At 29.8% G+C, this 16,297-nt stretch overlaps 1 protein-coding gene across 1 annotated transcript; it reads left to right on the top strand.

Moving 5' to 3' along the window:
* The first annotated feature begins 1,957 nt into the window (after positions 1 to 1,957).
* LOC144998050 (glycosyltransferase-like protein) lies at positions 1,958 to 5,625 on the top strand. Its single transcript, XM_078957886.1, has 11 exons — positions 1,958 to 2,381; positions 2,784 to 2,933; positions 3,036 to 3,088; positions 3,178 to 3,286; positions 3,397 to 3,531; positions 3,688 to 3,732; positions 3,814 to 4,001; positions 4,104 to 4,245; positions 4,367 to 4,413; positions 4,941 to 5,028; positions 5,286 to 5,625. Exons 1-11 carry the CDS (start codon positions 2,037 to 2,039, stop codon positions 5,556 to 5,558), a joined length of 1,575 nt encoding a protein of 524 aa, XP_078814012.1. The 5' UTR covers positions 1,958 to 2,036; the 3' UTR covers positions 5,559 to 5,625.
* Positions 5,626 to 16,297: the final 10,672 nt, after the last annotated feature.

The raw sequence follows: 16,297 nt of genomic DNA, 5'->3' as shown, positions 1-16,297 counted from the left end.
ATCTGTGTTCCTAAATTTGGCATAATCTTTATTCTCCTACAAAACAAAAAGATATTATAAATCAAATATGTTCAATCTATATGCAATCATAACTTAAAATAATTAAAAAGAATAATAATCATACCTTTATTTTCTCCTACCATCACTCAGGCGACGCATCTACTAGGCTTCTCGTCCCATCGAGTCCGGTTTCAAGCCTCATTAAGCGGTCATAAAGCTTCCACTCTTTTTTCATGTTCTCCCATTTGTTTGTTAGTTGTTTTTTTTTTCAAGGATGTAACCTGTTTTCTCCTTAATGCGTTTTTGTATATTTTCCCACCCAACTTTATCAAAGGAGCCGGTGGCTTTACGCCCTTTTTTTTTCCAATCAAGCATGAATCAACAAACACCATGAATGTACGATTATCCCACCCAAATTTTGGTTTTTTCATTTTCAAAGATGTTTCACAATCAACAATTGTAGTGTTGTTTTCATCCATTATCTGTGAATTACATATAGTACAACATTTAAACAACAAACCAATTTCATTAACCTTACTAAATGATTTCGTTCATTTATCAAAATTCTAAACAAAACAGAAAAACATAATATCACAGAAATTGGTTACCTGTTAACACAATCCCAAAACAAAAAATTTCTATCAGCTTCATATTTCATCAATTTCTCTAATTATTAATCCATATTTTATCAAGTTCACTAATTATTAATCAATATTTCATCCATATTTCATCAATTTCACAAAGGTATGTTAATCACAGAATATCAATTTCAAAATTAGGAGGAACAAATCACAGCAGATATGAGAGTGAAGAACACTTCAAGGAAAATCGAAAAACCACATGTCTTTGCTACTGAAAATTGGAAATCGACAGCAAGATATTGTAAAATCGATTGTAAAATCGACAGAAAGATGTTGTAACATTGGAAATCGACTGGAAAAGAAACGAAAACTTACCTGTCGGCGATGGAGACAGAATACGCCGGTGTAGCAGGAAGATCGTCGGCGTTGCAGCAAGATCGCCGGTGTTGCAGGCAGATCGATCGAGCAAGATGCGAGAGGGAAGAAAGTGTGAGCGGAGAGAAGGAGAGAATAATGAGGGATACTGTGAATTGATTAGGGTAGGTGGGGTATAAAGGTAATTAATGGTTTTACATGTTGAAAAGTTAGAAAAAGTCACGATTTTGTAACTTTTTAAAAAGATTCATTTTACTCTGTTGCAAAAGTTGATTATAAAAGTTATTTTCATTTTACCAAACATCTTTTTGGCCCTTTTCCTAAAACTAAAATCAAAAGTTATTTTAAAAGCTAAGCCAAACATGCTCTTTGTCCTGTTTGCAAACAATATGTGGAGTCATGTAACCATTTGTTTGTAGTCTAAAGGTGGTTTGTGGTGAAATATTCTGATTGGCTTACACATACCAGGGTGTTGGTTTCTTTGGCTGATAATTGTCGTTTGAAGGCATTCATAAAAAAAAAAGTTTGATGTTATTCTTACCACTTTGTGGATTATTTCGCTTTATTACGTAAACATAAAAAAGAGATACCCTTTATGACTCGATTTTTGCTATCTTTTGATTTATGTCCGTTTCTCAAAGTATCAAATAGGATTGATAGATTAACTTAAAAGTTATTTTTTTATTATTTAACTCATGTATAAACTTTCCTTTTTTGATTTAACTTATATATAAATTTTGTTTTTTTTTTATTTAACTCATAATGCAAGTTTTGCTGGCTAGTTTCTTACTAGTTTTGGACTTTTGTTTATTTTGGTTATTGCTAGTATTTGGCTCGCTGCTAATAAAAAAACTTATCGACAAAATAATCCAAAAATAAATATAAAGTTTTAAAAATTATATTAAATTGAAATGAAAAAAAGAATAAAAAAGATTTTACGCCAAGTCACCAACTACAAAACGGCTCACTCGTAAAGGCCATTTGAAACTCTTTCTCTCCTTCCATGATCGCTCTACTATTCAAATAAACCCACACATACCATGATTTTGAAACCTTAGGTATCACCATTTTTGATCATCAATGACGGGTCTTTATTCATCTATCAAATACAGCCCATCGTCATCATCATTATCGCAATCTTCTCAGGCTTTCACTTCCAGAATCTTACTCTTACTCACACTCCTCCCGCTCTCTCTAGCAGCATTCGCATTCGTCCTCCAATGGCGTGGCGAAATCAGTGATCCGACAATCCGATGGTCTTCTATAAATCGCCTTGATTTTCCGGGTATGGATACTACCACCTCCTCCACAGTCACCTCCCGCACTTCCTCCAGTTGCGCGGATATCTTGGGGCAAAGCCGTTCTATTTCTTTTCCTTACTTTAGGGATTGGAAATTCAATTACGAATCCGATCTAAAACCTAAGGTATAAATCGTTGTCATCAATCGATTCTCTAGTTGATTTTGGATTTGGATTGATTTTATGTGAATGAATCCGTGGTGTTTACGTACAATTTCGTGCCCAATATCTAGGATTGTATAATTCTTTTCTTTAATCGGAATTGTATCGAATGTGGTTCAATTAAGCTACGGATTTAATCAACTATGACGAAATGTAAGTTAATGAACTGTAAATTTCTCTCTGTTTATGCGATTTGAGGTGCATATATTTTGCTGTAGCTTCACCATCTTCATGCATGATGCCATGGTGAAAACAAGTTCTCTTTTCATTTTGACGAATGATTAATTCTTGGGGATGAGAGTACTAAATGTGCTTGATTTCTGTTATCCTCAAGACTAATGTCATCTGTAATTTGTTGAATGATAGATATGCATTACTTCAAGCACTTCCGCTGGCTTAGAACAAATATTACCATGGATATTCTATCATAAAGTTATTGGTGTTACAAACTTCTTCTTGTTTGTGGAAGGAAAAGCTGCAAGTCCAGGTGTATCTAAAGTTCTAGAGTCCATTCCTGTAAGTTTAGACTTTATTTCTCTTTTGCATTCCCTTAAATTTAGAAGATTGTATCTTTTGTCCAAGAGTAACATTTACAAAACAAAATTAACTGAACTACAGAATGTGAAGCTGATTCATAGGACAAAAGAACTCGAGGAAGAGCAAGCCAAAAGGTTCTAACTTCTAAATCTACTTATGAATATTGTAAAATTGAACTTCTTTTTGTCAAATTTCTGTAAAATTTTGAATTTTGAATCATCAGCCGAATTTGGAACGAAACTTGGTTGTCAAGCTTCTTCTACAAACCATGCAACTATGAATTATTTGTCAAGCAATCTCTCAATATGGAAATGGCTATTACCATGGCAGAGGTATAACGACCTTTTTTCTTTTCATCCTTTCTGAAAACATTTTCTTTAATCTATATGCATGCATACAGACATTTCTATGAAGCTCTTAACATTTTCTATTGCATTTCAAGGAAACCGATATGGACTGGATTCTTCATCTAGACACAGATGAATTAATTCATCCAGCTGGCACTCGTGAATACTCTCTCAGACAACTTTTATCTGGAGTCTCTGAAAATGTTGATACAGTTGTCTTTCCAAACTATGTAAGTTCTCAAGTAGCTTTTTTTTTTTTTTTTTTGTGATTGATGCTTCAATATTAAATTTACATCATAACCACTCTGTACAAACAATATACAACAATATTATAACCCTTTGTTAGAGCTCATTGTAAATTCCAATGTTTCCCCTCATTGTTTCAGGAGAGCAGTGTTGAAAAAGATGACATAAAAGAACCTTTTAGTGAGGTATTTGTCTTAATACAAATTCTTAATTTACTATCTAGTTGTAACATATGTATCTTAAACTGAATATATGTTTTTATGCAGGTGTCAATGTTCAAAAAGAATTTTGATCACCTTATGAAGGAAACATACTTTGGAAATTATAAAGAATCAACACGTGGTAATCCAAATTACTTTTTAACATATGGAAATGGGAAATCAGCTGCACGTGTTCAGCCACATTTACGCCCTAATGGTGCACATAGATGGCATAACTATATGAAGACTCCAGTGTATATATCACACTTACTATTACTACTTGTGGTAAAAGCCTGTTTTTGTGTTAAGTCGTTCTTTCTGTTTTAACTTTATTATGTGTGTGTGTGTGTGTTTAGTGAGGTGAAATTTGATGAGGCTGCTGTTTTACATTACACGTATACAAAGTTTTCTGATTTGACATCAAGGCGTGATCGATGTGGCTGCAAGCCTACAAAAGAAGAGGTTAAAAGATGCTTCATGTTGGAATTCGATAGAGCTGTAAGTATTAAAGCTTCTTTCACCTTTCATACCAGGGGTAATCTTGGTAATTTACATGAATAGAGATTAAGGATGATTCACATGATGTAAACTAATAAATTAAGAGCATCATTTGCTGCAGGCTTTTATAATTGCTTCAACTGCAACAGAGGAGGAGATGCTAAATTGGTAAGAATTATTACTAAATTTTATTTCATAATTTAAACTCATAATGGGATTTCATATAATCAACAAAATTTGGACTCCAGTTGTTTGTAGTTTCATGGAGTGAAATGTAATAAAACATCACTAATGAGAACCATATTTTTGTAAGGATTTTTTTAGATTAAATGTAGATGTAGATACAATATATAATTTTAGCTCTACACTATACATTACTTAATTATTTTTAATACTTTTTTTATTTACAAATTTAAAAAACTTGAAAGTAATAAAACATCACTAAAACCCAAATATCATTATAATGAAAACCATATTTTCTAGTTATTAAAAAAAATATAGTTGAAAATAAATTAGAATCATGAAATTTAAAATTAGTTTGTGTCATTAAAAGCTACATAAATAAATAATTGATCACTTGCAAACTTTTTAACAAATAATCCATTCCATTCCATCAGACGAAACAAACATTTTTTTCCCATTGGAATGAACGATTCCATTCCTCCCGTAATTCCATCTAACGTTTTAATCTTTAGGTACCGTGAACACGTTGTATGGACCGACAAAGAGCTACAAAAGAAACTCATGAAAAAGGGAATTCTAATCCGCATTTACGCTCCAATGGTACATACAATTTCCTCGACAGTGACATGACACAACTGACTGAACTGTATTTGGTCTGCATTGGACTCAGACAGTCAGACTATTGCCAATAAGACAAAACATACAATTTTTTGCCCCACCAAAAAATTGTGAGATAGTGACTCGTTATCTATCTCTCACATGTAAAAAAGACGTAAATGCCCTTTAGACAATCCCGTGTGTCAAAAGCAGACTATTCTAATAGTTCATTTAATTTGTAATATTCAATGTTTGAACAGGTGATTATGCAAGGATTACGGGAAGCGGGTGTATACGCTTCTTTAATTGCGTCAGTTCAAACAAATTTATCAAAGGATATGTTTTTATCGAACAACGAAATTATTAATAATTCTTCGAAAGGCTTTGAAGGTGTTTCTTCTAGAAACATTGGCAATGAAGAACCTCGGATGGCTGTGGCTGCTAGGAATGTTTTACAAATAGAAGATGCAAATTTATGGGCAGTGCCGCCACTCTCGCCTCCGATGGTGGATGATATTGACCATTATATATGATTTTTGTGAAGGAGAAATGTGATTTTTTTTAGTGTTGTGGGCACAAATTAATACATGAAGGTATCCGATTTTGTAGAAGTTATGCTTAAATAAAGATATCTTTGATAAATTACAATATAGATGTAGAAGGTGATTATAATGGTAACTACTGTTTTATTTAGAGCTCTAAACGAACCGAACAAACACAAACAGGGACTTGTCCGTGTTTGTTAGTTAAGAAATTTAGTGTGTTCGTGTTCGTTTAGTTGAGAAATGAGCATAAACGAACACAAACACAAACGAATTTAAACGAACATAATTTAACATTAAAGAACATAAAAAAACGAACTTAAATGAATATAAACAAACAAATAAAAAACAAAGTTTAACGAACTTAAATACACTTAAACAAACAAACATACGTACATATATACACATATAATTTATTTTATAATAAAATAAAACATAAATGAACGAACATAAACAAACATAAAAGAACGAACAAGATCATTGTTCATGTTTGTTTTTTTTATTAAATAAACGAATTTTCCACCGAACAGTTCACAATAGTTCGTTGAACGTTCAGTTAGTTTACAATCTTAATTTTATCATTTGAGTATATAAACTAGGGGCGTGCGAATGACTGAAACCGAACAAAACCGTAATAGGAAAACAAAATTGTTTGAAATCTGTCAATTTGGTTTTTGGTTTTTAGAAAAACCGAACTTTTAGGTTGTGTTGGATTTTGTTGTATGAAAGCAAAACCGAATCCGAAATATCCAATACAATGTCATTTTATGTATACGTTTATTTGATTGAGTATGTTATAAATTAAAATACTTCATATGCATTTAACGGTTTGTATTGAAAATTAAAATAGTGGAAATGTGTTTTTGGTGTCTACTATTTCTTTTAGGAAATCACTTGCTTATGTATATTATACAGACATTGCTTATAAAAAAAACTCAATAAATAGAATTCAAAAACTAAAAACAAGAAAGAAAATGGAGAAACCCAAAAGCCAAAATCATAAAACCCAAATATAATGATTTTTCCAAAGTCAAAAACCAATTCTGATGGTTTCGTGTAAAAAGAAAACGAAACACGGTGATCATCCCTACATAAGCAACTTTTCCTTTTTAAACAATGTTTAAAACATGAAACTAGATCGAAATTGGTCAATATAGTTGGTGTAATCTGTGTAATTTGAAGACCTTTACAGATTGATTGGATAATGGTAAAAGCCACCCTAGTTAACAACATGGTGAAATGAAAGAAAAAACGTTTTTATATTTATATATGGAATGAAAATTAACAAAATTTAATAAATTTCTTTTTCATTATATTATACAAAAGACATATTAACAAAATCTATATCATATCATACTATATTTATATCATACTATATTTATAAAGAAGACATTTTTTTTATCACCATAATTATTTGAAACTTCCATGCCTTTTTATATTTCTTTATAATAATGATTTTATAATATCTATTTAAACCTTCATAACTTTTCACTAGCATCTAATTAACAACTACCACTTAATAGTTTTTTAACTTATAATACTTAATGGTTCTTATGACAGCAAATGGAGGGCATAAGTAATAAAAAAGAGGAAAATGATGATGAGAAGGAAATATGAAAGTTTATGGTAAGAAATACCGTTTCGTTTTGGGAAGTGATTCGTACACAACCGTTTTTATCCGTACACAACATTTTATGCTTAATAATGTTATACAATACAACATTTTAAAGCATAAATTGTTGTGTATTGAGAAATTTTGTTGTGTACAAATCAGCTCCCTTTCGTTTTCTTCTTTTTTATTATCCAAAGTTATATTCCTCTTCCTATACTAATAAAAGAGTAGTTGTTTTGCCAAATGTCACCATGTTAGGCATTGCAATTAATATCATGACACTTGTCAATCTATTGATTCTTCATTTCAAATTTCAAATTTCAAAATTTAAATATCATTTTAATTACATTAAATTAATAACATTAGAATAAAAATAAAATAAAATTAAACAAATTATAAAAAAAATAATATTTATACAAATTATAAGATAATATATTTTACGTATTTATTTGAATCAATGATTATAATTTTATATATAACTAACATAATATCTCTTGATTAATAAGTTATTTAAAATTATTAATTAATAGTTTTGAGTTTTTACTTAGAAAGTTTAATTAATTTTCTAACCGTAGTTCCCACGGGTTATAAACTAGTATTGTATAATTATGATTTTGGTTGGAATGAAAAATTTTATATATAAAGATTCTCTAATCATTACATCTAGATTCATATGAACAACAAGACTACTTCACAACAATACAAAACAAGAACTGATACAACTTGCATAATTCATACTTCATGATTTTAAAATTTTGGTGGTTTAATTTATTTTAAAGTTTTGCATTTTCTTTTCATGAAACTTATAATCATGTTCAGCAGCGTCCCAAAAGGAAGCGATGCAACTAACCGTCTAAAGTCTAAACCCAACGAGGCATGTCGTATAGATTATAATGTAGTTTGCAGGATGGTGCAAGTTAATGTTCATTCCACTTCAAGTTGTATAACTAGACTTTTAAAAAGATTCATTAGGTGTGCTTTCCAGGGTGATGTAATGGAGTGTATGCCGGTGTTTAATTTAATAAGTCTTCATGTTGTGTTGGATGTTCACAATTGATTACATGGAAATGGTTCTATAGATGCCATTTATGTAGTTGATAAAACTTATTAAAATTGATTTTGTTATATTCCATAAAAATGGTAAATTTGAATTGTTAATATATATCAATACATGCTATTATTTGATTATAAATCGTTTAATCATTCATGATCTTTTAAAAACGAGACGTTTGTGATTTAACTGTAAGGTTTAAAGTGAAATAAGATTTAACAATTGCAATGTGCACCTCTAATTTTATGTTATGCTAATGAACAAAACAGAGGCACGAGACTCTCACAAAATACAAATCGTTTAATTGTTTTATAACTTGTGTTTTTTAATAACATATGAGGGCTAAAACTCATTTTGGGTTTTATAATTATTATTAGTCTGGTTAAAATCTATTACAAAATATTTTGACATTAATTATAAAAAATTTTTATTTTTAATTTTAACTTTTCCTTTAATTCGTTGTATTTACATTATCAATAATTTATATGGTTAATTATTTTTTCATATGTTGTAATAGTCAATCAATTTATTCTATAATAAAAAATTAGAACCCCAATATCAAAAAATTTAAGAGCGGTTTTGAAATATTAAAAACCGACATAACATGTTCCAGGATTGGTTCCAATATTTTAAGGTCACGGGTTCCAATTTTAATAGGCCCATATATAAAAATGACCAAAAACCATAGATAAAATTATAAATTTCAACATAATTTAACCATATATGTGTTTTACTATGCAACGCGCGAAATACGCCTAGTATACTTATAAAGGAAGTATTTTTTTTCATCACATTCATTTGAAACTCACATGACTTTTCAATTTCTTTATAATAATGATTATAAGTAGGTTAATAAGGTTAACTAAATACCTAACCTAAAGTGTAATCATAATAAAACTAAATTTCATTACTAAAATTATATCTTTACTTTTACTTATAAAATTATGTCTTTAACTTTTAACATATTATACTTAAATTATTAGCTATAAAATGTTGTATGTAAACCATTATCATTTTAAAGCTACAATGTCACACCCCAAAACCGGAACGACGGAAACGTTCGGGGGTGGAGGACGTCATGTACAATATCACAACACAGAATAATAGTAAACAAGCAAACAACATCATCCATTGCATTAATAATACATTTTAATACAAGTGTTCTGTATAGTTTATAAAACACCAAAAATATGAATCAAAATAAAAGATGAGTCTTGAATGTGCTCCATTTTCTCAAAAGTTGGCCTTGGTACCTGTCTATTGATGACATGAGAATACAAGTTATTTTGAAAGAGTTTATCAACTTTAAAGCTGGTAAGTTCATAAGCATTTTAGTGTCATTGTTTGTATGAAAAATGTTTGTTGAAAATATTCACAATATAAGTTTGTAGTAAAAGTTTGTAAGTGTTTGCTTATAGTAAAATGTTCGTTGTAAATGTTCATAAACTGTTTGTACAATGTTCGTATCTTCCTAGAAAATCCCATATTTTCTACTAACTGTAGTCTTCTACCAAGACCCAATGTTCGGTTTGTTTGTTTGTAAGAGTATGTATTTTCCTAATTCTGACTATCGTTATCAAAATATAGTTTGTACATTATCGTATAATAAGAAAACGTTTTAAGATAATTGTATTAGGGAAAATATTATAAAACTGTAGCTTTGTATGTGGAAACTACCGTAGTACTACTTACCTTAAAGCCAATGAATTATAAGGTACAATGAGATTTGTAACCATACTAATTGACGGCTGTAGAACGCGACGATGAAAGACGTCGAAATAAATGTGACATTTGTCACCCCTTGGCTTGGTCGACCGGGGACTGTAGCTAACAGTCGGGGTGCGGGATAGTCTGTCCCATATAGATCTATACACACAATGACCGCTCTCCCTCCAGGAGACTCTGGTTACCAACATGACAACGGTGGAATCCGCGTCATGTAGAAGTAAATCTCATATTCTAATTGTTATGTTGGTGTATGTTCCTTCTGTTTACTTGTAAATGTATATGTATATGTTCTCTTCTCTGTACTTGTATATGTATATGCTCTTGTTTATTCCTCATAATAGTAAGTTATGTTTGTTTCTCATCCTAGTAAGTATTGACTCATGTATGAACTGACTCTTTGTATGTTTCCTTGTACTAGAAGTAATGAGTAGTATCTTTCTAAACTATACCTATTATAGTTTACTAGTAGAATTGCTGTATAACTGAATGTATTGAACTGAGAGAAAAGCTTTTATGTCTTATACATATATACATAGCATATAACTAAGGATCCACCGACACTCGGACAAACAACAAGATACTCTAAGTCCACAACCAAACAAGGAACATGAAACAAAGTGTGTTATCAGTCCTAAGTCCTTCAAACCTTACTTATATAACTATATATACATTAGACATGGTTTTGAAAATATATATAAGTTTAGAAAGAAGTTTTGTAAAACCTTTTGAAGAGTTTAATAACAAATATTGATGACTTGATGTCACTCTATAAAACGATTTAAAAGTAGTTTGGCATATAAGAATAAGTTTGATAAAGAGTGTAACATGTAAAAGAGTTTGATAAACCTTTTGAAGTAGTTTTATTAACAAACAGTGAAAAGTAAAGTAAATTCATTTGTTTGATAGTTACAAATCACATGTGATTGATATAATAACTATAATGATTCAACTTGTATTCCCCCCCATAAAAGCATTTAAAAATATTTCAAAGGTTGATTAAGGGGTATGAACTCACCTGCAGTGAGTGATGCGACTGTAAGATCAGTTTTAGAAAGTTGAGTGTCAATTGCAGACTTGAGCACAAACAAATCCTATTAACCATATAATGGCATATATATATATATACAATTAGTGCTTATAACAATGAATTATTGGATTGGAACCACCTTAGGGACTAGTAAACACTTATATTGAAGTGTTACAACCATATATGATTGTATATAAGTGGTGTATGGCTATACAAGGGGGTGTATGGTCAAAATACACAATATTTGTGTGTGTGCGGCCACAGTGGGTGTGTTGCCCCAAACTCCCTATGAAATGTGCCAAAACGTATTTTAAGGCTTTAGGACTCATCTAGGAAGGTTTCTTACTTCATGCTTTAGCCTCATATGGAGTTCATTGCCATTTTTGGACCTAAAAAGGGTGTGTGCGGCCACCATGATGTGTGCGGCCGCATACCCTTTATGAAGATGACAAAATCGTGTTTTTCAAGTATATCATCAAGTGTTCTTAGCATATAACAAGTTATGATAAGTGTATACACGTTATAGAGGCTTGAAAGGGTGATTAAGGTCCAAAACTAGTGTGTGTGTTCTTGGTGTTCTTGACTAAAAATGGATGTTTTCATGGATCAAAGCAAAGGGGAAGGCTAGTTAAGGTCATGTATTAGCTAATCAAAGGATGAATCACTTACTTGATTGAAGATTGAAGTGAAAAGTTGGATGCTACTTGAGAGGATTTCGAGTTCTAGACTTGAAGAAGTGGAAAAGTGTTCAAAAATGACCAAGTGTTGAATATATAGGTGGGAGTGTGCGGATGGGATGGGTGTGCGGCCGCACACACCTGTGTATGGCCGTACACTCAAGTGTGTGGCCGTACACTCCATATGTCGGAGTGTTTAGCCCGAGTTTGCTTGATATGCCTCGAGTTATCCCATTTCTAGGCTCCTACCTTCATTGTACTAGGTTTAGAACACTCAAATAGACCCTAAACAGTGCTAAAAGATAGCAAAACGAGTCTAACCTTGATTGAATTGATCTATTGTACATGATAAAAACTTTGGGTTGTTACATACAACTTTTAAACAGTTTGGATAAAATAATTAAATTGTTAATTTAAATATAACATTACAGGGTTAACTTAAATATAAATTTTTTCAGCTTAAACAACCCAAATAATATTTTATAAAAAGTTAAAAGTGATAAATTATAGTGTCTTTCTAATAATGATTATAAGTTGGTTAATAAAATTAAATAAATATCAAACCTAAAGTGTAATCATAAATAAACTAAATTTCAATATTAAAAAAATATATTTACTTATACTTATAAAGTTATGTATTTAATTTTTAACATATTATACTTAATTTATTATATTTAATAGAGAAATTAAATTACTTCCAACCTTTTATGCCTACAATTATTCGTACCCACTAAAATTATGACAAATCACCATTCAATTTAATTGTAATTGATATATTCCTAATATAGCCTTAATGAGTTAGTTAAAAAAATATGAAATGATGACACTTGTCATAATTTTATTGGGTAGGAACATTTATATGCATAAAAGGTAGGAAACAATTTAATTTCTCTATTTAATATGGTGTTGTATGTAAACCATTATCAGTATAAAGTTACAATTTTTTAACAGTTTGGATAAAATAATTAAATTGTTAATGTAAATATAACATTACATGGTCAACTTAAATACACTTAAAAAACCAAAAAAATATTTTGTGAATAGTTAAAAGTGATAAATTGTAGTGCTAAATGCCAAAACTAAATTGTAATATCAATTCAACGAAAATATTTCCTAAAGATATTTATATAATCATTAAAAGTTTTCAAATAAGTACTTAAAATAACTTGCAATAACAATAGTTAAAAATAACTTTATATAAATGATTATATTGTTACCTTTAAAAACAAAGAACAATGTTTGATGTTTTAAATAATTAAATGATAGAAATTAAAATATTAAACTAATAAATTTTAAAAAATTAATTAACAATAACAACAACTATCAATAACATTAAACCATGTATTATTTTTAGTTTCATTCATGAGTAACTCGCAGGTAATGATCATTCAAATGATTGAGATTATACAATTTTAACAGATGTATATATTATTATATAGTTCAAAATAATCAATATATTATATCTACTTAGTATACAAAATATTACATCAAATTTAACAACAATATAGGTGTTTCTGCGCAACGCGCAGACATTCGCCTAGTTTGGTGAATCTAGTTGGTCGTACAATCTATGTTTTTTCATACTATATGTTATACAATAACTATAATTGGCTTGTAAACGTGCTTTTGTATTCATTGATAGTCAATCTGGTAATATTTTGGATGTGAAATGCAATAGAAAAACATCTCTGAAGTAGCGAAACAGTGTAGACAAAGAATTTAGACTTAATTAAAAATAATATGATCTTATAAATATCTACGACAAAATTTCTCTTTGGCCAAAGAACTACAAATCTCAAATAACTAATATGTAACACCTATTATTTATGGTTAGAAGTTTTCATCTTTATGTGAAATTTCTTACTGACTAAAATGTCTTTTCTAAAATCAAATTAAATAAGAATAAATTTTCTCCCATGAACTATTTGTGTCAATGGATTAGTTCGATCCAAAACTTGAGATAATGGGTGTCACTCCCCACTCTCCACCAGAACAAAATGTTTCCACTATATCTCAGGAGTAGTCAAAGGAAGTACGGCGCGCGCTTAGCGCACCAGACCTTCCAACGGTTCCTTAATTATTTAATGAAATAGTTAATTTGAAATTTCAAAGTTGGTTAAGCTAATATAATCAAATTAAAATTTAATTAATTAATTATATGTTAAGTTAGGTCAAAAGCTTAGAGATTCGGACTTAAGTATTAACATTTGAGTATTTTTTTTTTGGAACAATAAACTAATGTACTCCTAAATTACCATCTATATCTCTAAGGATGTATTGAACATATGACATTTCAATTGAAAGAGTCACTCATTGCCACTAGGACAAAGGCCCTTTGATAGTAAATCCATTTAATTAGAATATAAACTTATATGTAATCATCATCATCATCATCATCATCATCATCATCATCATCATCATCATCATCATCATCATCATCATCATCATTGTTATTTAAGCTTAGATTAGAAGATTAGATACTAGAAATGTTATCTAGGTCATACTAGCCTTATTAGATTAAAATGAAAATTTAAATAGTGACGGTTGATCTTGTCAATTATAGAAATTTAGGCATGATTTGACTTAACTAAGTAAACTAGGTTTTCGACCTAAATTAATAAGATATTAACATTTTAGGGCTTAGGTTAGAGCTTGTAAAGTAGAAATGTTATTGTATGCCATTTTGAGATCAAAGTTTAAAATTAAGAAGTTGGGGGACCAAACTTGCCAAAAGTGGAAAAAATAAGGTATGAACATAGCTTGACTTGACTAACCTTGATATGCACTTCAATTGTTAATATTTAAATAAAATAGCTTAAATTTGTTGTTGTTAAGTTAATGGTCAAATTAGAAGTCTTTTGGATAAACTTGAAAAGGTTAGAAACCTGAGACATAAGCACCTTAAATCCACCATCTCCTCCTATTTGGGAATGATTTTAACACGAGGAAAGCCTAAGAGATCGATTTTGAAAGAGAAAATTACAACTAAAAGCTTAATTGAAGTCATTTTGGAATTAGTGCTTGGATCATCAAGGAACCCTAAAAAGGCAACAATACCCATTCATCTTCTTCATTTTGTCTTTTAGGTTTAGGAATCCTCCAAAAATATGAAATTTATACTGACTTTGCAGTTCTGCCATATATTGAAGTTCTAATTAGGATTTCATGTTAAAACTTCATAAATTAACAACAATATCTCCTAATTTGGCTTGAAATCAAGTTTATAATGTTGTGTTGGTACTCTTAAACCCTTGATCATGAGTATTTCCAATTAAGTTTATGGAAAATGAATTTGATTGCTTTTTAACACCAAATCATGAAATAAACTAACAATTTAGTTTGATTGGTTCAAATCATGAAGTTAACCACTTCAATTTGATCAAATAGATAAGCCTAAGCTTTGGATTATGATTATAAGCTTTCAATGGTGATTTTGAATTTCAATCTAACAAATTTTGATTTAACTCGTTCAATCGTTCTTGAAAGTTGTGTTATCAACCTAACTTAAAATCATCAATAAGAGTCATATTAATGAATGTTAAGTTAAATTTTTCATGAATAATTAATTATAATTAAACAAGATTTTAACAACCTGAAATGAACTTTTGGAAAATAAAACCAAATGAATCTTTGTTCATTTAATTAACCACTAGTTGAAGGATGAAAATCAAGTTAAATTACTTTTAAAATGTGAACAGATGCCTTTTATTAACAATTTATTGTGAAATCCAACACTTAGTGGTCAAATTTGGAAGAAATGAAAGTCAAAATTGAAAATTTCTAATTAATATCTTATATTCGTGTTAAATTAAGTTATAATTTTTTTAGTTTATAAATTAGGTTGGAATAATGTTTTAGATCATATTCCATCCATATAAGTCACTAAAAATGGTTAATAAAGTGTTAGGGTCAAATTTCCAAGGCACAGTTCCATTTTTGGATCAAAATACATTAAAAATATTATCTAAGGAAAAGAATGTCATATTTTGAACTAATTTACTAATTAACTATAGCCTTTAGGTGACGAGTAAGCACTCAAACACTTGTGGAAGTGATATAAAATATATACTCGTGTCAAAGTGAGTTCATTACCCAATAACAAACGTCCATATTATGTAGTTTACTTTAAACTTTCCATATTTGAAATATTATGTGCATATACTAAGTGAAGTACTATATTTAATATGCGTGCATTCATGAAATAAGTTTTTATAAAGAAGTTTTAAATTGGGTACAAACTTTCTAATTTTTGAATTGTTTTTTGATCATGAAGATGTACATCAAATTTAGAATGGGTTGAAACTTGTGTGACCACTCATGATCTGGTTAACCAACTCTATGTTCTTGATGTTTTGATAGCAATCTATCAATCGATGTTGCAGATGTGACTTGCTACCCATCATGTAGATCATGTTTCTAGGCACATGTTTATGGATTTTGGAATCCTTTACGGTGTGCAAGGGATGACCAAGTTTCTTATATTTAAACAATGTATAACCTCGATAATACTTAGTAGGCTTCCTAATCCTAACCTACCTATTGTGACATGTGTTCATATTAGGAAATTTAAAAGAAGATTAAAGATGGATGAAGCTATGGACTTTTAGTAGACGTTATATATTTTTAGATAAAATA

The sequence above is a fragment of the Lactuca saligna genome, chromosome 5 (assembly GCF_052625555.1).
Source record: "Lactuca saligna cultivar CGN05327 chromosome 5, ASM5262555v1, whole genome shotgun sequence".
Taxonomy (NCBI): Eukaryota; Viridiplantae; Streptophyta; class Magnoliopsida; order Asterales; family Asteraceae; genus Lactuca; species Lactuca saligna.
This window is presented reverse-complemented; position numbering and strand designations above follow the sequence as displayed.